General features: G+C 46.0%; 2 protein-coding genes across 10 annotated transcripts in view; one reads left to right on the top strand and one right to left on the bottom strand.

The window, feature by feature from the left end:
• gramd1c (GRAM domain containing 1c) overlaps positions 1-5,534 on the top strand; it is a 101,671-nt gene extending 96,137 nt beyond the window's left edge. For all 8 annotated transcript variants that reach the window (XM_038818386.1, XM_038818384.1, XM_038818387.1 and 5 more), the window contains one exon: positions 3,508-5,534. In XM_038818386.1, the coding sequence (XP_038674314.1) occupies positions 3,508-3,582 (75 nt within the window). In that variant the 3' untranslated portion in view covers positions 3,583-5,534. The remainder of the gene's footprint in view (positions 1-3,507) is intronic.
• A 1,107-nt stretch (positions 5,535-6,641) lies between these two features.
• On the bottom strand, positions 6,642-20,678 carry LOC119977475 (putative defense protein). 2 transcript variants are annotated; one of them, XM_038818447.1, is made up of 5 exons: positions 20,342-20,611; positions 15,432-15,544; positions 11,520-11,644; positions 10,653-10,711; positions 6,642-7,771 (listed from the first exon to the last, which is right to left on the bottom strand). In XM_038818447.1, exons 1-5 carry the CDS (start codon positions 20,532-20,534, stop codon positions 7,686-7,688), a joined length of 576 nt encoding a protein of 191 aa, XP_038674375.1. In that variant the 5' UTR covers positions 20,535-20,611; the 3' UTR covers positions 6,642-7,685. The 2 variants fall into 2 exon arrangements, with proteins under 2 accessions (XP_038674375.1, XP_038674376.1); XM_038818448.1 differs by lacking the exon at positions 11,520-11,644 and having other exon boundaries at positions 20,342-20,678.
• Between the last annotated feature and the right edge of the window lie 1,447 nt (positions 20,679-22,125).

Below are 22,125 nucleotides of genomic sequence, written 5' to 3' on the forward strand. Positions count from 1 at the left end.
GAGGAAACCCACGAACCTTCAGATCAATTTAAAACCCCTGTCCCCCTCACCCAATGTCTGCTTTATGAACACATTCCAAAGGTGGATTGGCCATGCTAAAATTGCCCCTTAATGTCCAGGGATCTTCAGGTTAGGTGGGGGGTACAGTCGGATAGTGGGCCTAGGTAGGATGCTCTTTCAGAGTGTTGGTGCAGACTCACTGGGCTGAATGACCTCCTTCTGCACTGTAGGGATTCTCAGTCAAGTAAACTCACAAGCTAAAACAGTTGGAAGATCATAAGAATTAGGAGCAGGAGTAGGCCATTCGGCCCATCAAGCCTGCTCTGATATTTGATAAGATCATGGCTGATCTGATTGTGGTCTTAACCCCACTCTGTTGCCTGTCCCCCATAACACCCTTGACAATCAAAAATCTGGCCAATGCAGCCGTGAATATATTCAATGAACCAGCCTCCACTGCTGTCTGTGGAAGAAAGTTTCACAGACTAATGATCCTTTGAGAGAAGAAATTCCTGCTCACCTCCATCTTAAATGGGAGACCCCTTATTTTTAAACTGTGTCTCCTAGTTCTTGATTCCACTGAGGGGAAAAATCCTCTCCGCATTCACCCTGCCATGCCCCCTCAGAATCTTATGTTTCAATAAGATCACCTCTCATTCTTCCAAACTCCCAATGAGTATAGGTTCAATCTGTTCAACCCTTCCTGATAATACAACTCTTTCATCTCTGGAATTCATCTCTGGAATTAGTGAAGTGAAACTTCTTTGAACTACTTCCAATTCAATTATATCCCTCCTTCACAAGGCAATCAGAACCATATACCGTACTCCCAGGTGCGGTCTCACCAATGTTGTATGTCTGTCGCAAAGCTTCCCTTGCAATCAAAGCCATGCCTTCCTAATTACTTACAATACCTGCATGTTAACCTTTTGTGATTCATCAAGACATCCCGATCTCTGTGCTGCAGGATTCTGCACTCTCTCCCCATTTAAGCAATCTATTTTTCTATTCCTTCTTGCAAAGTGGACAACCTCACATTTTCCCACATTATTCGCCATCTAACAATCTTTTGCCCACGCACTTAACCTATCCATATCCCTTTACAGACTCTTTGCATGCTTCTCCCAACTTGCTTTCTTTGGATCGTCAGCAAACTTGACTACAATACAGTCTCTTCCTTCATTTAGCTTTAGGGGCATTAACATATTAAGTCATTAATATAGATTGTAACTAGTTGAGGCCGCATCACTGATTTCTGTGGCACTCCACTGAACAGTTTGCCAACTGGAAAATGCCAATTTGTTCAACTGTTTCCTGTTAGTTACCCAATACTTTATGCTAATATATCACCCCCAATAACATAAACATAAACAATAACAATAACTAATATCACCCCCAATAACATAAACTCTTATCTTCTGCAGCAACTTTTTATGGGGCACCTTGTACCATGCCTTTAGAGATCCAAATATACAACATCTACTGGTTCCCCTCTATCCACCCTGTTGTTCACCCTCAAAGAATTTGAATAAATTTGTTCAACATGGGGCAGGATTCTCCATTAGCCGACGCCAAAATCGGAGCGTGCGATTGGGTGGAGAATAGCTTCCGACGCCAAAATTGCGGCAGGCGCTGGTTGGATGCCAAATCGCGATTCTCTGTCACCTCAAAAATGGCATTGATGCGTTGCACGCCGCGTGAACTTGAAACACCGTTTGCATGTCATGAGTGGGCCCACCCGTGATTCTCAGCCTCCAATGGGCCGAGTTCCTGACGGCACGGTCCACGTGTGCTCTCAGAAATTGTGAACCTCTCCATGGTCTGCACCATGGTGTCGATGCCCTCGGCAATGCTCCTCAGTGATTGGGCCATGCTCTGCAGTGACTCGGCAGTACCCACCTGCGACTGGGACAGGTCTGCAGTGTCTCGATCATTCCCATCTGAGAGTGGGACATGTCCCGCAGATGCTCATCAAGGTCAGCCTGGTACAGGGTCATATCCTCCATCGAGTGGGATAGTCTACCGGGACCCTCAGCCATGGCCGTCACCAACTGTGCTAGGCCTTGGACATCTTCACTCATGCTGCCGATGTCATGCACCAGGCTCACCACTGCGGTCGCCACCCGAGCAGTGTTGGCCTCGGTGCCAAGCATTGCCGGCAACATCCCCTGTGCCCATAGCCTCTGGGATTCCTCCAATCAGCTGTAGGCCTGCTGGAGTGTCACTGACATCTCCCTCTGAATGTCCCAGCCGCTCACTAATGTCTCCATCAGCTCCGGGTAAACCTATTTCGGAGGCTCAGCATCAAGCTGGGACTCTGGGATCCAGCAGCCCTCTGACTACTGTCTCCCCTGGGCATTCTTGGCTCCACCTGATGTGCATCAGCGACCTTGAGTGCTCACCAGATTGTGCCCCAGAAGCCTGTCCACTAACATTGCCCATGGCAGTGTGTGTCTCTGTGCTGGTGGAGGGTGGGAATGACAGCTGTGACGCATCAACTGTGGCATCCTCGATTCTTTTGTCAGCATCCCTCCATTGGTCTTGGCCCTCTCCCGACGATGTGGAAGAGCTTCTTCTGTGGAGACGCAAAGAGGGCATCATTAGCTGCACATGTGATTTACATCGGTGGGAGGGGGGGGGGGGGGGGGTGGTGAAAGAAAGGGAATGATGGAAGTGTAGAGGTGAAGCATTGGTTGAGGGTCAGATTCAGTTTAAAGCCCAATCTACAGCCCTAGTTATGCGATTCAGCAGAACTCTGGTCCCAGCTTGATCCAGGTGAAGACGGTCCCATCGGAACAGCTTCCCTCTTCCCCAGTACTGGTGCCAATGTCCCCTGAATTTGAGCCCATTTCTCCCACACTGACCTTGTGCCACGCATTTACCTCTTTAATTTTATTGACCCTGTACCAATTAACTCATGACTCAGCTAGTAATCCAGAGATTACCTATTTGGTTCTATTTTTTAATTTAGCCCCTAGCTGCTCCTATTCCCTCAGCAGAACTGCTCTGTTTGTTCTACCTATGTCGTTGGTACCTACATGATCTCGTTTGCACATCTAAACCCTTTAAACCCTTGGTATGTAAGAAATAAAGTTTTCTCATAATAAAGTGAAAGTGATCCCTTATGTACCCCTGAACCCTGTAAAAACTCCCTGTCAGTAAGCCAAGTTTAAACGGTCTGTGAAATGAAGGTGTACATGACGTATTGAAGACAGTGTGTGCAGCTGGGAGGATTGTTTATCTTGAAATTCACACTCTATTGCCTGCTAAAAGCGTCATGATTGGCAGCTCGCTGGAACGTCAAAGCATAGAATCAGATTGTTTATCTTTATAGCTCAGCAGAGATCCATTAAGTCAGGGTTGCAGCCTCTTTGTAACTCCAGTTCTGGAGGAAAGAACAGCTGTGGGGGACTGTCCCTTCACCTTTTTATGAAGCGCTCAAGAACACAGATGCATGATTTATGAAAAAAATTGTGGTTTTCACTGGTTTTCTGTTCCCACTTGTAGTTGAAAAGTTCACTTGCAGCGATTCAGAAGAGTTTTGAACTACAGAACCAGACTGTGAAGACCGCTAGCAGATAGGAGCTCTGAAGAATGCAGGTGAAATTTGAGGATAGTCAAAATATGAGACAGAATACAATAAAAACAATACTTTTGTATTTATGTCGTGCATTTAACACTGAGAACAGCCCAAAGTCGATTATGTTCTCATGCCCTGGTGTGAAAATCAAGCCCACAGCCTCTGACCCACAACCACTGAACTACCAAATATTTGACACACAAATCTACAAAGCATGATTATAGTGGATTTCAACACTTGACCATCATGCATTAAAGATAAATTCAACCAATTCATTGATGTCTATGGCGGATGTGAATTCTCCAGAACTCCGAACCTGGTTAAATGTCAAAACACCGATGATTAAACCACCACTGCACATCACTAATCATTTAACCGCCGTTATCTATATAACAATTGTAATTTTTCACCAGTTAAGAATTGCAGAGTTCAATTTGACTGTAGTTTGTCCTAGACTGTGCTGCACTAATTACTTAAGACCATTTCATTTGATGCAGAACATGGGGTTAGCCAATTGCGGCAGCTAAATGATAGCTGGGATATGTATTTAGCAACTTGTGTTAATATGGATTAAAGTGCACTTCAATTTATACAGGAGATCTAGATTTTAAAAATGTTTTATAAGAAAATGTTTCATACATAGGGTAGAATCTTACCACATTTTTCAAAATGTCAGGCTCATACTGAAAACCGACGAGTAGCTCGCCAGCTGAACAGATCAATGTTCCCTCCAACTCTGAGCCTCTAAGAAAAATAAATGAGTGGGAGTGGTTTAGGGCATCACTCTGGTGGGGTGGGGCTTGATAGAGCCGGTACCCAGCTCCACAGAGATCAGGGCACCATCACTAAAGGGTGCCCGATCAGCACTGAAGTACAACCCCCCCCCCCCCCCCCCAGGCAATCATCGGGGCTCCCCCACCACCACAGTGGAGGTTTTGCTAGCATTTCACTCCCCCACCCCCCACTCCTCACCTCCTGCCCTCTCCCCCCTTTGGGGTTCCCCACGAGGACCTGCACCCGACACTTCTCTCTGGCACCGGTTGCCACTGTGCCAGCCTCGCAGCACCAACCTGTGCCAACATGTCCCTCGTCCCCTCTCAGACAGCAAACGTGGGCTGAAAATCCTCTCTTCCCGCCCACCCCTCCTCCCCAGTGTCTCATTCCAAAGCTTGTTATAAAGGTACCTGCCTAAAACTTGAAAGATTTTTAAAGAAAATAAGGCAAAGTTATGAAGTGAATTGTAGTGCCACTCAGGGTAATTTTTGTTTACATTTTAGAATATGAAGACAGAGCATGCATTTATTTCTTTTATTTTGGAATGTTCTATTATTTCACTTATGTTTTAATTGACCTTTGATTCCTAATGACGTCTTGAGGGCAGAAATTACTCTTGAAAATAATGAAACAATGTTCAGCGTATGCCTCTGTACCTAATGTTTATCATGGAGGCACTCACATAAATCAAGACCTGTTAAAGCAGAGACCAGGGGGGATGTCATATAGACATATTAGGTGGCTCTCTGCTCTTATTCTGAACAGTAATTTCAATCCTCTTTTATTTTGTGGGGTAACAAAACCTCAACGTCAAATTTGTAACTGTAGTGAATGAGTAAAAGATAGCTTGAGGATTTGGAATTAACTCAAGAGTTTTATTACATGATTGATCTCCACAATCTTGATGACCTGCTGTTGGGATCTGTTGTAGCTAAGTATGGTTGTAATTCTTGCACTAATTAATAACCACTTGAAGAATCCAATTGAACCAAAAGATGAATTTTCATTACTGATTTAGTATGCATGATGTCCTGGGTAAGGATGATAAGAAAATATATGGCAACTGACAAACTATAACAAATGTATGGAAATAAATATTTTGTTTCTTAATTTTTAAAACATTTCTATTGTACAAAATCTGTAGAGCATGTTCTTGAAATAAACTGTATTGTTTACAGCTTGTTTTGTGTTACCAAGTGACTTAGGTAGAAACATCATTGAACACGGCGGAGTAGTTGAAATAAGAAGGTGGGTAATCCATTTTAGACTTGAGTCAAATCTTGCAAGTGAGATTCTTGAGCCACCTATTGGAGAAGAGTAACTGGAATGATTCGCCATTTCAATTCTCACAGTTTTTGTCTTCTCATCAGTTTAACTGAGACTGTGTCATCAGGCCCACCTCACCTCTACAATGGGAAGTCAAGTGAACTCTGAGCATGGCCCGTGGAGTACAATTGACTTGTTCTGATCATTGTAAGTGATTGGGAAAATGTCATTCAGTGTATTAAAATGAAGACCTCCAAAGGATCATTCCAATAGGATTCTATAGTGTAGCCCAACCTGAGAATGTCCATCTCTCAAAATCTCTCCTAACCAGCTCTTGGTTTGATATGGTGACATCAGACAAGTAATATAATATTGTGATGATGATAAAAGTTCAAGTACATCATGGGTGCGATGTAACTAAAAAAAAACCTTTCTGGGCGGAATTAGCGGGGTAGAGGCTTTACCTCGCTATCCAACGGCAGTGTGTTTTTAGTGCCCCGGTGGGGAACGCTCCCCCCATCCCCAAGGCCACGCTCAGCGTAATTTCCTGTACTGAGGAGCTCGGCTTTGTGGAGGAAGAGATCGGGGTGTAAAATGGCATCCACCAGCCGCATCCCATGGTAGATTGCACCATATCTCTCTCTCTCGGATTTGATTTTCCAATCGAGCATTAATCAGCCATGCAGGTGAGGGAGAGCCATTCAATTTTCATGGTTAGGTCTTTATTAACATTGAATGAACAAATTTCCAGGTCATTTCAGGGAACAGAACTTTCTGGTCCTGTTATAGCGGGAAAGAGCCAGTGCGACTGTAAAATCCCACCAGCAGAAAATTCTGCCCAGTTTGTTTTATGGATAATGGCCTTTTTTAAAACCTCATATCAAAACCTTTTAAACCATTCACAAAGTAAACACTAAAAGGATAATTGTTTGCTCTTTACCCACTGAACGTGGATTCATCAATATAGTCAGTGTGATTGGGGCTTTCTGGAGGCTTTTAATAAAAAGACTGGAAATAAAACTTTGTTTTTCTAAATCTTTATTCCAAAGTAGTAGCAATGTCCACATTGTAACACACATCACAATTTTAAATATGGTCAGATGTTACAAGAACTAACTGTAAAAGAATCCCTTATCCTTCCTTCATATTTACATGTTCCTATCCACCAATTTTCTTTTTTGTATTGGTCTGTTCATTTTGGGTTGTCGCAGTCTCTCCTCTGCAGCTCCGTTTTCATTCCCTTGAAAGCTGCAAAGGAATGAAGTTGCTCACTTCTATTCTTCTATCCCAGCTTTCCGTTCCCAGTGATCAGATTAATTTAACTTCATTTCAAATATGTCAATAAGCACTGGTACAGTAATGCAGCCCATCTGCACAGTGCCAGTGTTCCGAATCATAGCAAATTTGTTGGGCTGGAAAGCAAAATGCACAAACTCCATGTTAGACATCAACAAAAAGAGAATCATGGGATTACAGGTTCCGGATGTTTAACAGTTGCCTGCCTTTGCTGATTCGGACAGTCGCTGGAAATTCTACAATTGAACATTTAAAAAAAAACATTTAACTAAGTATATTTCTTGAGTAACCCCAGAGTACATTTTCTTCTGCTATAAAAACAGTAACATTCAATCAAGGTCTTCATGTTTATTTATGTACAATTAACAACAATCAGGATTTATGAAAAAATTAACAATCCTCATTTTATTGAAACCTGAGTTTAATTTGGTTGCTAAATCCTTTGTGATACAACATTCCCTCGAACATTTCACTTACAATCAAGTGAAAGTTTGCCAGAGTATTTTTTTCATAAACGAATAAGCAGGTAAACCTTTGGGTTTGCAAATTTCTTGAGGCCTCATCAAGTTCTGCACCTCATCCATAGTAACTAACTCAATAATTGAGCTAATAGATTCTGCATCATTAACTCTCAGTAGAAACAGGTAAAGAAGATGATGCCTTAGAACTGGTCGGTAACATGGCCTTTAAACTATGCAATAGTTTGAAGAACAGAATACATTTGTAAAGAAAAAACCCAAATGTAATTTGCAGACTATAGTGTTGCTGCTCAGAATGCAGCTAACCCTGCTACCATGGACATGGCAACAACAGCAAATCCAGACAGGCTCATCAAAGATCCGGAACAACCAACATCTGGAAGGTAAATACAAAAACATTTGTTTAAACATGATGAGAGCAACTAATTTTCTCAATAATTGAGGCCTAACCTTCAAATATTTTAAAGAATGAGTTTTAATTGACAGCATCTTTCTGTTTAGAACCTTAGTTACAGCTGTATAGAACCTTTAGTTAGGCCACACATGGAGTACAGTGTTCAATTCTGGTCGCCACACTACCAGAAGCTTTAGAGAGGGTGCAGAAGAGATTTACCAGGATGCTGCCTGGTATAACATAAGAACATAAGAACTAGGAGCAGGAGTAGGCCATCTGGCCCCTCGAGCCTGCTCCGCCATTCAATTAGATCATGGCTGATCTTTTGTGGACTCAGCTCCACTTTCCGGCCCGAACACCATAACCCTTAATCCCTTTATTCTTCAAAATACTATCTATCCTTACCTTAAAAACATGTAATGAAGGAGCCTCAACTGCTTCACTGGGCAAGGAATTCCATAGATTCACAACCCTTTGGGTGAAGAAGTTCCTCCTAAACTCAGTCCTAAATCTACTTCCCCTTATTTTGAGGCTATGCCCCCTAGTTCTGCTTTCACCCGCCAGTGGAAACAACCTGCCCGCATCTATCCTATCTATTCCCTTCATAATTTTAAATGTTTCTATAAGATCCCCCCTCATCCTTCTAAATTCCAATGAGTACAGTCCCAGTCTACTCAACCTCTCCTCATAATCCAACCCCTTCAGCTCTGGGATTAACCTAGTGAATCTCCTCTGCTCACCCTCCAGTGCCAGTACGTCCTTTCTCAAGTAAGGAGACCAAAACTGAACACAATACTCCAGGTGTGGCCTCACTAACACCTTATACAATTGCAACATAACCTCCCTAGTCTTAAACTCCATCCCTCTAGCAATGAAGGACAAAATTCCATTTGCCTTCTTAATCACCTGTTGCACTTGTAAACCAACCTTCTGTGACTCATGCACTAGCACACCCAAGTCTCTCTGCACAGCGGCATGCTTTAATGTTTTATCGTTTAAATAATAATCCCGTTTGCTGTTATTCCTACCAAAATGGATAACCTCACATTTGTCAACATTGTATTCCATCTGCCAGACCCGAGCCCATTCACTTAACCTATCCAAATCCCTCTGCAGACTTCCAGTATCCTCTGCACTTTTCGCTTTACCACTCATCTTAGTGTCATCTGCAAACTTGGACACATTGCCCTTGGTCCCCAACTCCAAATCATCTATGTAAATTGTGAACAATTGTGGGCCCAACACGGATCCCTGAGGGACACCACTAGCTACTGATTGCCAACCAGAGAAACACCCATTTATCCCCACTCTTTGCTTTCTATTAATTAACCAATCCTCTATCCATGGAGGGCATTAGCTATGAGGAGAGGTTGAATAAACTCAGTTTGTTCTCACTGGAATGACGGAGGTTGAGGGGCGACCTGATAGAGGTCTACAAAATTATGAGGGGCATAGACAGAGTGGATAGTCAGAGGATGGAAAATCTCAGCAAGTCTGGCAGCATCTGTAGGGAGAGAAAAGAGCTAATCTTTCGAGTCCGATGACTCTTTGTCAAAGCTAACAGACAGAGAGAGTGGGAAATATTTATACTGTGGAGTGAGAATTAAAGATGATCAGCCGCACCTCGACACATTTGTTTTCATTTTATTTTCACTGTCTTTTACCATTTCTTTATTTCTTAATATACATTTAATTCCCCCCCCCCCCCCCCCCCCCATCTTATCCACCTTTCCTGCACCTTTCTCCTCTTTGCCTCCCCCTTCCCCTCCCCCCACACCTACAGTTCATCCTCTGATGTTAGTTTCCCTGCTGTTTGACCTTTCACATCTTTTGTCCTGTCTGGGGACTGCCATTAACACTCTTTCCCCTTGGTTTCTGTGGCCATTAGCACCCAGTTTCCCCGGGTTTCTGTGGCTATGACTCATCTTTCATTCTCACTCCACAGTATAAATGTTTCCCACTCTCTCTGTCTGTTAGCTTTGACAAAGAGTCATTGGACTCGAAACATTAGCTCTTTTCTCTCCCTACAGATGCTGCAAGACTTGCTGAGATTTTCCAGCATTTTCCCTTTCGTTTCACATTCCAGCATCCGCAGTAATTTGCTTTTAAGCAGCAATTCAAGATTCCTTTGAATAATCTTTCTGCAATTTTGGAAATGAGTTATACCTGGATGATATTTGGGTACACATATTTATAAGTATTGTGGCGATAAATACTAAAAAGAGGAAGTTGGCTATCGTAAGCAGAAATCGAAAAGTTTGCACATACTGAAAACACAATATGCTGAAAAACAGAATGACACTAAGTCCAAATCCTTTCATCAGAATGTTAGGATGTTTGGTGAATGCTTCTATTAACTGATGTTGCACAACTGTCTGTAATCGTAACTGAAGGAAACCGGCAGCTTCAGATTATCTTCCTCCTGCACCCCGCCCCCCAAAACCCATTTCTCACATTGCCCAACTTTACTGCTCAAGGACCTCCTAGCAAATTGCAGTTTGCGAAGTGGAGAGTGGATAATCTGGTCGAGTTGAATTTCAGTTGGGCAGGTGAGATTAAGTTTAGCTCCACAAAATGGCTTGTATGTTTCTGGACTAGGCACGGGTATCTAAAAGCTTGAGGTAGTTCTGTTAAATCATCTACTGATTGCAAAACTGATGGTCCAGTGTAGCTGGTCATAGATTACTCAGATGGCCATCTCATTTCACTTTTATCTTTTCTTCATCTCCTTCCCCCATCCAGCAGCCAGTAATGCATTTGAGACCAGATGATTTTAATGCTCCAATATAGACCTCCCTAGCTCACAGCAGGCAGCATGTTGCTTAGTTCTGCTGAAGGATATGAATTAGTAATGAATACTCACAAATTGTTTCGGATCTCAAGTTCAGCCAATAAACTGCTCTGCTCTGAGCAACAGTCGCTCTGCAACAGAATATATTGACTTCAATATCAAACAGACAAAATTGAACAGCAGAAAAAGACCCCTGTACAACAAAGCTTACCCTACACGTCATCATAGACATAAGACCATGACCAAATACATGCTCCCCGCAGACGTGCAATATTTTGAGAATGGGGCACAAACCCCAAGGCAAATAGGGGAAAGCATTTTTCTCTGACAGCCTCCCAGGTAATTGAAACCAGTCCAGGCGATCATACAGATCAAGTGTTATGTTAATCCAATTATCTTCTGTATGATACGATCTCTGCCCAGATCAGGAACAAGTCAATTTCCTGCTTGGGGCAATGCAGAGAGTGCTTGGGGCAATGCAGAGTCATCACCCACTCTGCTAGCTGGCAAGGAATTCCAAAACCTCAGTACTCTCTGAGAAATGAAAATCCACCTAACAGCTAGCCCACGTGACATACTTTTCCAGTGTTTTGTATATTAATCCATGCTGGTTAACTCTTGCCAGGTGCCATTCTCTAGGCAGAGTCTTATCCAAGTGATTATTTCCACACTGTCTTGGGTTAACTTTACTCCAAAAGTGCATTTGCTTTGGGTAGCGTTCAGTTTGGGTAAAAGCTGGACTTCCCTGCTCACCTAAAGCATCTAGGATCTCAAATCTTCACTGGATGGAAGCCCAGAACAACAATGTGAACAGACAAGGTTTTGTGAAATTTCTCTGGTGGATCTGACTCTCAGTGTAAATCTCACAAGTTTGTTTGACCACCTCGGGTCATTTCTGGGTTTGATGATTTCAGGTTCAACCAGTAACAAAATACTCACAGAAAAACAACCGCTTTCTCAGTACAATTCACTGAAGTTGGGGGTGGTACCCAGGTGTAAACGGTGGTGTTGCTTTTATCGTTTGTGTTTGAGTGGGTAACTGCACTATCAGCTCTGTCGAAGCACTGTGACAAATGTAATGCAAGAAGTTAGCACACAGAATTATGAGAATTGGCCAGAATTAATTGAGATGTAGCTTCTTGCACCCAGCCCTGCTAGACCACATTTCCCCTTTCAACTCCAAAACATGATGGTCCTGTTAGTTGCTACAAGTGTAAACTGTTAACACGGCATTTGGGATCTTAGTAAACGATGGGGACACAAGACCATAAAGAAGAGCAGCAGGTCATACTTCATTCATACCTGCTCCTTTGATAAGGACATGGCTGAACTTTTAGATCAACTCCATTTTCCAGCCCTATCCCCATACTCCTCGATTCCCGTCGTGCTTGATTGAACATCCACAGCTCCCTGCACTAGGGAACTCCAACCATTCACAGACCTTTGAGTGAAAACATATTTCAGTCCTAAATAGCCAACCTCTTACCCTGAACCCATGCCCCCATAGTCCCAGACTCTCCAGCAGGGATAACAAGCTCACTACATTTACCCTGTCAATATGTTTCATCCCAAGTCTATTTAGTCTCTCATAGAACGGCAGAAATCTATAAATCTAATGATCCATAACTCCATGGCTTCTAAAGCAAGTATAGTCTTCCTTTTATAAAAAGACAAAAACTATTACAAAAGTAATATTCCAGGAATGGTTAAGTCAAAGTGCTATATAGTTGCAGCAAGATTTCCTTATTTTAATATTTTAACCTCCCTAAAATAATGGCTAGCATTCCACTTGCCATCCTAATAACTCACTGCACCCACGTGTTAGGGGCTGGTTTAGCTCACTGGGCTAAATCGCTGGCTTTTAAAGCAGACCATGCAGGCCAGCAGCACGGTTCGATTCCTGTACCAGTCTCCCCGGACAGGCACCGGAATGTGGCGACTAGGGGCTTTTCACAGTAACTTCATTTGAAGCCTACTCGTGACAATAAGCCATTTTCATTTCATTAAGTTTCTGTGATTGAAGTGATCTCAAGAAACGGCTGAAGGCACTGGATACTGCAAAGGCTATGGGCCCTAACAACATACCAGCTATAGAACGGAAGACTTGTGCTCCAGAACTTGCCGCTCCCCTAGCCAAGCTGTTCCAGTACAGCTACAAAACCGGCATTACCCGGTTAAGTAGGAAATTGCCCAGGTGTGTCCTGCACACAAAAGACAGGACAAATCCAACCCAGCCAATTACCGCTCTATCAGTCTACTCGATCATCCGCAAAGTGATGAAAAGTGTCATCAACAGTGGCATCAAAATTTAAAAGGTGGGACATGGTGCTGCTATCGCTGGTGGGCAGAGTGCAATCCGTCAAAATGACAGTTCTCCCGAGGTTCTTGTTCCTCTTCCAGTGCTTGCCCATCTTTATCCCTAGGGCCTTTTTTAAAAGGGTGACCAGCAGCATCATGGGATTTGTTTGGGCGCATGGCACCCCGAGGGTGAAGAGGGTCTTCTTGGAGCGGGGTAGAGATGGGGAGGGGGCTGGCGTTGCCCAACCTCTCGGGGTACTACTGGGCGGCCAACGTGTCGATGGTGCGTAAGTGGGTGATGGAGGGGGAGGGGGCAGCATGGAAACGGATGGAGAGAGCGTCCTGTGGGGATACAAGCCTGGGGGCCCTGGTAACGGCGCCGTGGCCGCTCCCTCCCACGAGGTATACCACGTGTCCGGTGGTGGTGGCTACCCTCAAGATTTGGGGGCAGTGGAGGCGACATAGGGGAGAAGTGGGGGGCTTGATGGAGGCTCCGTTAAGGGGGAACCATAGGTTCGTCCCGGGGAACATGGATGGGAGATTTCAGGGTTGGTACAGAGCGGGCATTAGACAGCTGAGGGACCTGTTTATCGACGGAAGGTTTGCAAGCCTGGGGGAGTTGGAGGAGAAATTTGAGCTCCCGCCGGGAAACATGTTTAGATATCTGCAGGTAAAGGCATTTGCTAGGCGGCAGGTGGAGGGATTCCCTGCGCTCCCCGCGAGGGGGGTGAGTGACAGGGTGCTCTCGGGGGTCTGGGTCGGGGAGGGGAAGATATCTGATATCTACAAGCTTATGCAGGAGGTGGAAGAGGCGTCAGTAGAGGAGCTGAAAACGAATTGGGAAAGGAGTAGTAGATAGTCAGTTGCATTTTCTGTCTGTTTAATTATAGTACTGTTCGTAATAAAAGGTTACTTGTGTTAAAGTTATAAACCTGGTGACTGCAGTTTATTGGCTCAGCCAAGGACCGCGGGTATTTGAAGTAAAATCTAATTTCACCTGTATTGCGACTCTGGATCAAATGGGGCTGGAATTGACCGGGCAGTGGCCCAGGGTGTTGTGACACAAGCATCACTTACTCAGCGATAACTGCTCACAGATTCAGTTTGAGTTCCACCAGGGTCACTCAGCTCCTGACCTCATTACAGCTTTGGTTCAAACATGGATGAGCGCAGCTCCAACAACACTCCAGAACTTCAACACCATCCAGGACAAAGCAGCCCCGCTTTGTGGATACCCCTTCCATAAACATTTACTCCCTCCACTACTGCCGATCAGCTGTGCACCATCTACAAGATGCACTGCAGTATCTCACCAAGGCTCTTCAGATAGCCCCTTCCAAACCCACAACACTACCATCTAGGACGAAGGCAGCTTTTACCTGGGAACCCCACCACCTGGAGGTTCCCCTCCAAGTCACTCACCACCCTAACTTGGAAATATATCGCCATTCCTTCACTACCGCTGTGTTCAAATCTTGGAACCGGGGGGGGGGGGGGGGGGGGGGGGGGAGAGAGAGAGAGAGAGAGACAGTGGCGCAATGGGTTAGCCCTGCTGCCTCAAGAGGTCCCAGGTTCGATCCCGGCTCTGGGTCACTGTCCTTGTGGAGTTTTCACATTATCCCCGTGTCTGCGTGGGTTTCACCCCCACAACCCAAAGCTGTGCAGGGTAGGTGGATTGGCCACGCTAAATTGCCCCTTTCTTGGAAAAAAATAATTGGGTACTCTAAATTATTTTTTTTTAAATCCTGGAACCCTCCCTAAGAGCACAGTGGATGTACCTACACCACAGGGATTGCAGGGGCTCAGGAAGGCAGCTCACCACCACCTTCTCAAGGGCAATTAGGGTGGGCAATAAACGCTGGACCAGCCAGCGACACCCACAGCCTGTGAACTATTAAAAAGACACCCAAATCCTTCTGAAGAGACCAACAGTCTAGCTCTTTACCCAATGAGATTTAAGGTGGAAGATTTGAGAAGGATGCAATGAAACCAGAGAGAAGGATATCGGTGAATTAGAATGAAATTGGGTACAGGAAAGGAAAGAATGAATTCAGAGAGAAAAAAAGACACTAACAATTGGCAACATCAATTCCAAAACTTTTAATTGAGCCCCTTCTGGGCCAGAGAGGTTGCTTGATGGTATTAACAAATGTTAAAAGGATGCGTGGGTTATTAATGAACAGACTGTGTGGGGCAACAACACTGATGGAGAGATGATAGGACAAGTTTGAACCTCGTTCTGGAGCTCCAGTTCTGAATTCCGTCTTTATATCGGGAGCGCCCCCTACTGAACCAACCCGCCCCCCCCCCCCCCCCCCCCCCCCCCCCCCCCATCCCAACTTGGCCGCTTTAAAAGGTAGTTACATCATAGATGGAACATTAATGTTACATAGGTCAGCCTGTTAATTAGCCCACGCATCCTTCCAAGGTGTAAAACACCAACATGACAAAATCTAAAGCGCAAATTCCTTTACGACAGAATTCGAAGGAAGTCTGATCATTATTCGACAACTTATAAAAGTATCAATATAAATGAAAACAAATTGCACCTACCCTGATTGTTTTCGTATCGGCTGGTGCTGTTTGCCATGTGCCAACTGCAGTGGTTCCATTGGGATATCGTGCCTCCAGTAAGATGCCTTTGTAGAATGGTCCATCCAGGTGCACTGAAAAGGAAAAGCAGATTGTGGGGGGTATTTTTAATTTATATTTTACTCTGCCAGATTTGTACAGAATTTTCTGTAAAATATTCACACGAGAAAAAAGAATTTAACACAAGTGTGTTAGGCGAAGAGATGAATGGGCACAAAGAAAACGTCATAGCCCAGAAGGCTATGGACTAAGTGCTGAATAGTTAGGTTCTCAAGGGCTAGCACAGGCACATTGGGCTGAAGGGCCTATTTCTTGCTGTAATGACTGTGCCTTCTGAATACCAATTTCCTGCCCTTGAAAAGCCTGTTAGAAGTCGTCATGAGGATTACTGGATCTAACACAAAACTGCACAGTGCCAGCTCTTTGAAGATCTGTCCAATTAACCCCACCCTCCTTAGCCCTATTGCTCTCAATTATTTATCTAATTATCTTTTACTTCCACCTACCTCATCAGACGGCACATTCCAGATCACAACAACTCGCTGTGCAAAAAAAAAAACAAATCTCCTCACCTTTGCTTCTTTTGCAAATGATCTTAGATCAACGATCTCTGGTTTCAACTACACTCTCAGCAGAAACGGCTCCTCTATCATCAACACTCCTAAATTAAAACTTTCAAATGGCACAATATGCCCACAACAGCTATCTCTCCATTTCAAACTGAGGCACCTCCACACTGTGTCCGGTCAATTCACCATCCAACATCACCCCCCCCCCCCCCCCCCATCTTTAAAACGTGGCTACATATTAATATATCATTTTCTTTGACTTTAACCTTCTATCATGTGTGTGCTGTGGCAACGCGGCTATCATCACAAACCTACAGCACAGATTTACAGCCCCAGACCAGCAAGGCACGAGCCAACCAGTAACTATCTGACAACCAGCCCATTAACCAGCCAGTAACTAACCAATCCCCGACCCACTAACCACAAAATAACTACCTGACCCCAGCACAATAACCAGACAGTAACTAACTGACACCTAACCCACTAACCAGGCAGTAACTCACTGACCCCCACCCCAATAACCAGACAGTAACTAACTGACACCCAGCCCACTAACCAGACAGTAACTCACTGACACCTAACCCACTAACCAGGCAGTAGCTCACTGACCCCTCGCCCAATAACCAGACAGTAACTAACTGACCACCAGCCCACTAACCAGGCAGTAACTCACTGACCCCAGCCCACTAACCCGGTAGTAACTAACTGACTCCCAGCCCACTAACCCGGCAGTAACTAACTGACTCCCAGCCCACTAACCAGGCAGTAACTAACTGACCACCAGCCCGCTAACCAGGCAGTAACTAACTGACCCCCAGCCCAATAACCAGACAGTAACTAACTGACTCCCAGCCCAATAACCAGACAGTAACTAACCAATCCCCAATCCACTAACCAGACAGTAACTCACTGACCCCCTGCCCTCTAAACAGGCAGTAACTCACTGACCCCCAGCCCAATAACCAGCCAGTAACTAACTGACCACCAGCCCACTAAACAGGCAGTAACTAACTGACCACCAGCCCAATAACCAGGCAGTAACTCACTGATCCCCAGCCCACTAATCTGGCAGTAACTAACTGATCCCCAGCCCAATAACCAGGCAGTAACTCACTGATCCCCAGCCCATTAACCAGCCAGTAACTAACTGACCCCAGCCCACTAACCAGGCAGTAACTCACTGACCCCCAGCCCACTAACCAGGCAGTAACTCACTGACCCCCAGCCCACTAACCAGGCAGTAACTCACTGACCCCAGCCCAATAACCAGGTAGTAACTAACTGACCACCAGCCCACTAACCAGCTAGTAACTAACTGACCACCAGCCCACTAACCAGGCAGTAACTCACTGACCCCCAGCCCACTAACCAGGCAGTAACTCACTGACCACCAGCCCACTAAACAGGCAGTAACTAACTGACCCCAGCCCAATAACCAGCCAGTAACTAACTGACCCCCAGCCCAATAACAAGACATGTAACTAACTGACCCCCAGCCCACTAACCAGACAGTAACTCATTAACCAGGCAGTAACTAACCAGACAGTAACTCACTAACCAGACAGTAACTCACTAACCAGACAGTAACTAACCAGTCCCCAGCCCACTAACCAGACAGTAACTCACTAACCAGACAGTAACTCACTGACCAGACAGTAACTCACTGACCCCCAGCTCACTAACCAGACAGTAACTCACTAACCAGGCAGTAACTAACCAGTCCCCAGCCCACTAACCAGACAGTAACTCACTAACCAGACAGTAACTCACTGACCAGACAGTAACTCACTGACCCCCAGCCCACTAACCAGGCAGTAACTCACTGACCCCAGCACACTAACCAGACAGTAACTCACTGACCACCAGCCCAATAACAAGACAGTAACTAACTGACCACCAGCCCAATAACAAGACAGTAACTCACTGACCCCGAGCCCAATAACCAGCCAGTAACTAACTGACCCCCAGCTCGATAACCAGGCAGTTACTCACTGATCCCCAGCCCACTAATCCGGCAGTAAATCACTGACCCCCAGCCCACTAACCAGACAGTAACTCACTGACCACCAGCCCACTAACCAGGTAGTAACTCACTGACCCCCAGCCCACTAACCAGACAGTAACTAACCAGTCCCCAGCCCACTAACCAGACAGTAACTCAATAACCAGAAAGTAACTCACTGACCAGACAGTAACTCACTGACCCCTAGCCCACTAAGCAGCCAGGAACTTACTAACCAGCCAGTAACTCACTGACCCCAGCTCACTAACCAGACAGTAACTCACTAACCAGGCAGTAACTAACCAGTCCCCAGCCCACTAACCAGACAGTAACTCACTAACCAGACAGTAACTCACTGACCCCAGCCCAATAACCAGCCAGTAACTAACTGCCCCCCAGCCCACTAACCAGACAGTAACTCACAAACCAGGCAGTAACTAACCAGTCCCCAGCCCACTAACCAGACAGTAACTCACTAACCAGACAGTAACTCACTGAACCCAAGCCCAATAACCAGCCAGTAACTAACTGACCCTCAGCCCACTAACCAGACAGTAACTCACTGACCACCAGCCCAATAACCAGACAGTAACTAACTGACCCCCAGCCCACTAGCCAGACAGTAACTCACTAACCAGGCAGTAACTAACCAGTCCCCAGCCCACTAACCAGACAGTAACTCACTAACCAGACAGTAACTCACTGACCAGACAGTAACTCACTGACCCCAGCTCACTAACCAGAGAGTAACTCACTAACCAGGCACTAACTAACCAGTTCCCAGCCCACTAACCAGACAGTAACTCACTAACCAGACAGTAACTCACTGACCAGACAGTAACTCACTGACCCAAGCTCACTAACCAGACAGTAACTCACTAACCAGGCAGTAACTAACCAGTCCCCAGCCCACTAACCAGACAGTAACTCACTGACCAGACAGTAACTCACTGACTCCAGCTCACTAACCAGACAGTAACTCACTAACCAGGCAGTAACTAACCAGTCCCTAGGCCACTAACAGACAGTAACTCACTAACCAGACAGTAACTCACTGACCAGACAGTAACTCACTGACCCCCAGCCCACTAACCAGGCAGTAACTCACTGACCCCCAGCCCACTATCCAGACAGTAACTCACTGACCCCCAGCCCACTAACCAGGTAGTAACTCACTGACCCCCAGCCCACTAACCAGACAGTAACTCACTGACCCCAGCTCACTAACCAGACAGTAACTCACTGACCCAAGCTCACTAACCAGACAGTAACTCACTGACCAGATAGTAACTCACTGACCCCAGCTCACTAACCAGACAGTAACTCACTGACCCCAGCTCACTAACCAGACAGTAACTCACTAACCAGGCAGTAACTAACCTGTCCCGAGCCCACTAACCAGACAGTAACTCACTAACCAGACAGTAACTCACTGACCAGACAGTAACTCACTGACCCCCAGCCCACTAACCAGGCAGTAACTCACTGACCCCAGCTCACTAACCAGACAGTAACTCACTGACCCCAGCTCACTAACCAGACAGTAACTCACTGACCCCCAGCTCACTAACCAGACAGTAACTCACTGACCCCAGCTCACTAACCGGACAGTAACTCACTGACCCCAGCTCACTAACCAGACAGTAACTCACTGACCCCAGCTCACTAACCAGACAGTAACTCACTGACCAGACAGTAACTCACTGACCCCAGCTCACTAACCAGACAGTAACTCACTGACCCCAGCTCACTAACCAGACAGTAACTCACTGACCCCCAGCCCACTAACCAGACAGTAACTCACTGACCCCCAGCTCACTAACCAGACAGTAACTCACTGACCCCAGCTCACTAACCAGACAGTTACCCCAGCTCATTAACCAGACAGTAACTCACTGACCAGACAGTAACTCACTGACCCCAGCTCACTAACCAGACAGTAACCCCAGCTCACTAACCAGACAGTAACTCACTGACCAGACAGTAACTCACTGACCCCAGCTCACTAACCAGACAGTAACTCACTGACCAGACAGTAACTCACTGACCCCAGCTCACTAACCAGACAGTAACCCCAGCTCACTAACCAGACAGTAACTCACTGACCCCAGCTCACTAACCAGACAGTAACCCCAGCTCACTAACCAGGCAGTAACTCACTGATCAGACAGTAACTCACTGACCCCAGCTCACTAACCAGACAGTAACTCACTAACCAGACAGCAACTCACTGAGCCCAGCTCACTAACCAGACAGTAACTCACTGACCCCCAGGAGGTTACTAGCTCCCCCGCTCCTACCTTGGACGTTTGGCTTGAGGTTCTGGGTCTGGATGGAATGAGGGTTTGGTCCGGGCTGAGGGGAGATGTTGTTGTGTTGCGGAGCCATCGAGCCGCAGGCACCGAGCGGAGCGCCGTTGGGCAAGGCTGCGGCTGGCGGCCACTCAGCAGCCAACAGGCCGAAGACAAGGAGGACAAGTTGCGGCTTCTCCATCTCGGCAGCTTTGAGCAGCGCGGCCGCTCCCAGCTTCTTATAGGAAGCAGCAGGTGGGGCCAACACCCAGATACAGGGACAGGCAATATTCACCACTCCCACTCTAAACTGAGACTTAACCAATTATAATTCAGGAAGCTCCCTCCTTAAGACATCTTCACAACGCGCAACCTCCACTTAGCTCCTTCCCTCGAACAGCAGAGTTGAATTGGAATAGCGCCTTTTTGAAATTTGTTGCAGTGTGGTCAATCTGCACACAGCAAACTCCCGCCAACAGCAATGTGTTGTGATGTGAGGTGTCTTTAGGGTCTTTCACAGTAACTTCACTGCAGTGTTAATGGAAGTCTACTTGTGGCAATAATAAAGATTATTATTGTAACAATAAAGTGGCAAATGGTTCAGACCCATTACACACCCCTTTAACTCTAACCAGATTAGAGAAAATGAAATGAAATGAAAATTGCTTATTGTCACCAGTAGGCTTCAAATGAAGTTACTGTGCAAAGCCCCTAGTCGCCACATTCCAGCACCTGATACGGGAATTGAACCGTGCTGTTGGACTGCCTTGGTCTGCTTCCAAAGCCAGGTGATTTAGCCCAGTGTGTTAAACAGCCCCTGAGAGGGTGAAGGGCTGAGAGGGACAGAAAAGGCACAATGGGAGAAAGGGGAAAGTAATCAGAGAGAAAGGGAGGCTGGGAGAAGAGGGAATGGTCAAGAGGAAAGGTGATAGAAAGAGGGAAGGAGGGAGAACAAAGAGAGAGAGGAAAATGGTGAGGGAGGGGGCAATCAGGGAGGGGGAGGATTGAGAGAGGGGAAACAGTGAGGGGGGGTCAGAAGAGCTGAGAGAGAAAGTAGGTGATAAAGGGAGAGGGTCTGATGAGAATCAGAGGGTGCTGAGAGAGGGCAGCTGGTAGTGAGGGACTGAGGGTAGGAGGGACTGAGGCAGCTGGCAGTGAGAGACTGAGGGCAGTGAGGGACTGAGGGCAGCTGGTAGTGAGGGACTGAGGGCAGTGAGGGACTGAGGGCAGCTGGCAGTGAGGGACTGAGGGCAGCTGGTAGTGAGGGACTGAGGGCAGCTGGTAGTGAGGGACTGAGGGCAGCTGGTAGTGAGGGACTGAGGGCAGCTGGTAGTGAGGGACTGAGGGCAGCTGGTAGTGAGGGACTGAGGGCAACTGGTAGTGAGGGACTGAGGGCAGCTGGTAGTGAGGGACTGAGGGCAGCTGGTAGTGAGGGACTGAGGGCAGGTGATAGAGAGATGCGGCTGCGAATGGAGCCCTTACCCACTGAACCCACAGAGTCAATAAAAACTGGGATTAATTGGATCTCTTTTAAAACACAGACACAATGGGCTGAATGGCCACATAATATGAGAGCTTAGTTAGAACAGAGAGATTTGCACAATGGGAAATCTTAATCAACAATTTGTGCGGGAAGAAAGTCAATAGACTGGATGACCGGCTCCTATATTTTGTCCCATTTGATTTAGTGATTGGATAAGTAAGCAGGGCGATGACATCAAACCTGCTTCACCAATCTGCTCCTGTAATGAGTTCAGTGTTAGAACAAAAGGAAAGTATTTCATTTCTATAGC

The sequence above is a fragment of the Scyliorhinus canicula genome, chromosome 14, assembly GCF_902713615.1.
Source record: "Scyliorhinus canicula chromosome 14, sScyCan1.1, whole genome shotgun sequence".
Lineage (NCBI taxonomy): Eukaryota > Metazoa > Chordata > Chondrichthyes > Carcharhiniformes > Scyliorhinidae > Scyliorhinus > Scyliorhinus canicula.

Excerpts from the sequence above, each read along its gene's own strand:
- LOC119977475 (XM_038818447.1), bottom strand. The coding sequence starts at position 20,534 with ATGGAGAAGCCGCAACTTGTCCTCCTTGTCTTCGGCCTGTTGGCTGCT. Across the intron at positions 11,645-15,431 it reads CCGATACGAAAACAATCAGG|TGCTTCGACAGAGCTGATAG; the intron begins GTAGGTGCAATT and ends CATTTGTCACAG. Across the intron at positions 7,772-10,652 it reads CTTGAGATCCGAAACAATTT|ATGTTGGTTGTTCCGGATCT; the intron begins GTGAGTATTCAT and ends TTTACCTTCCAG.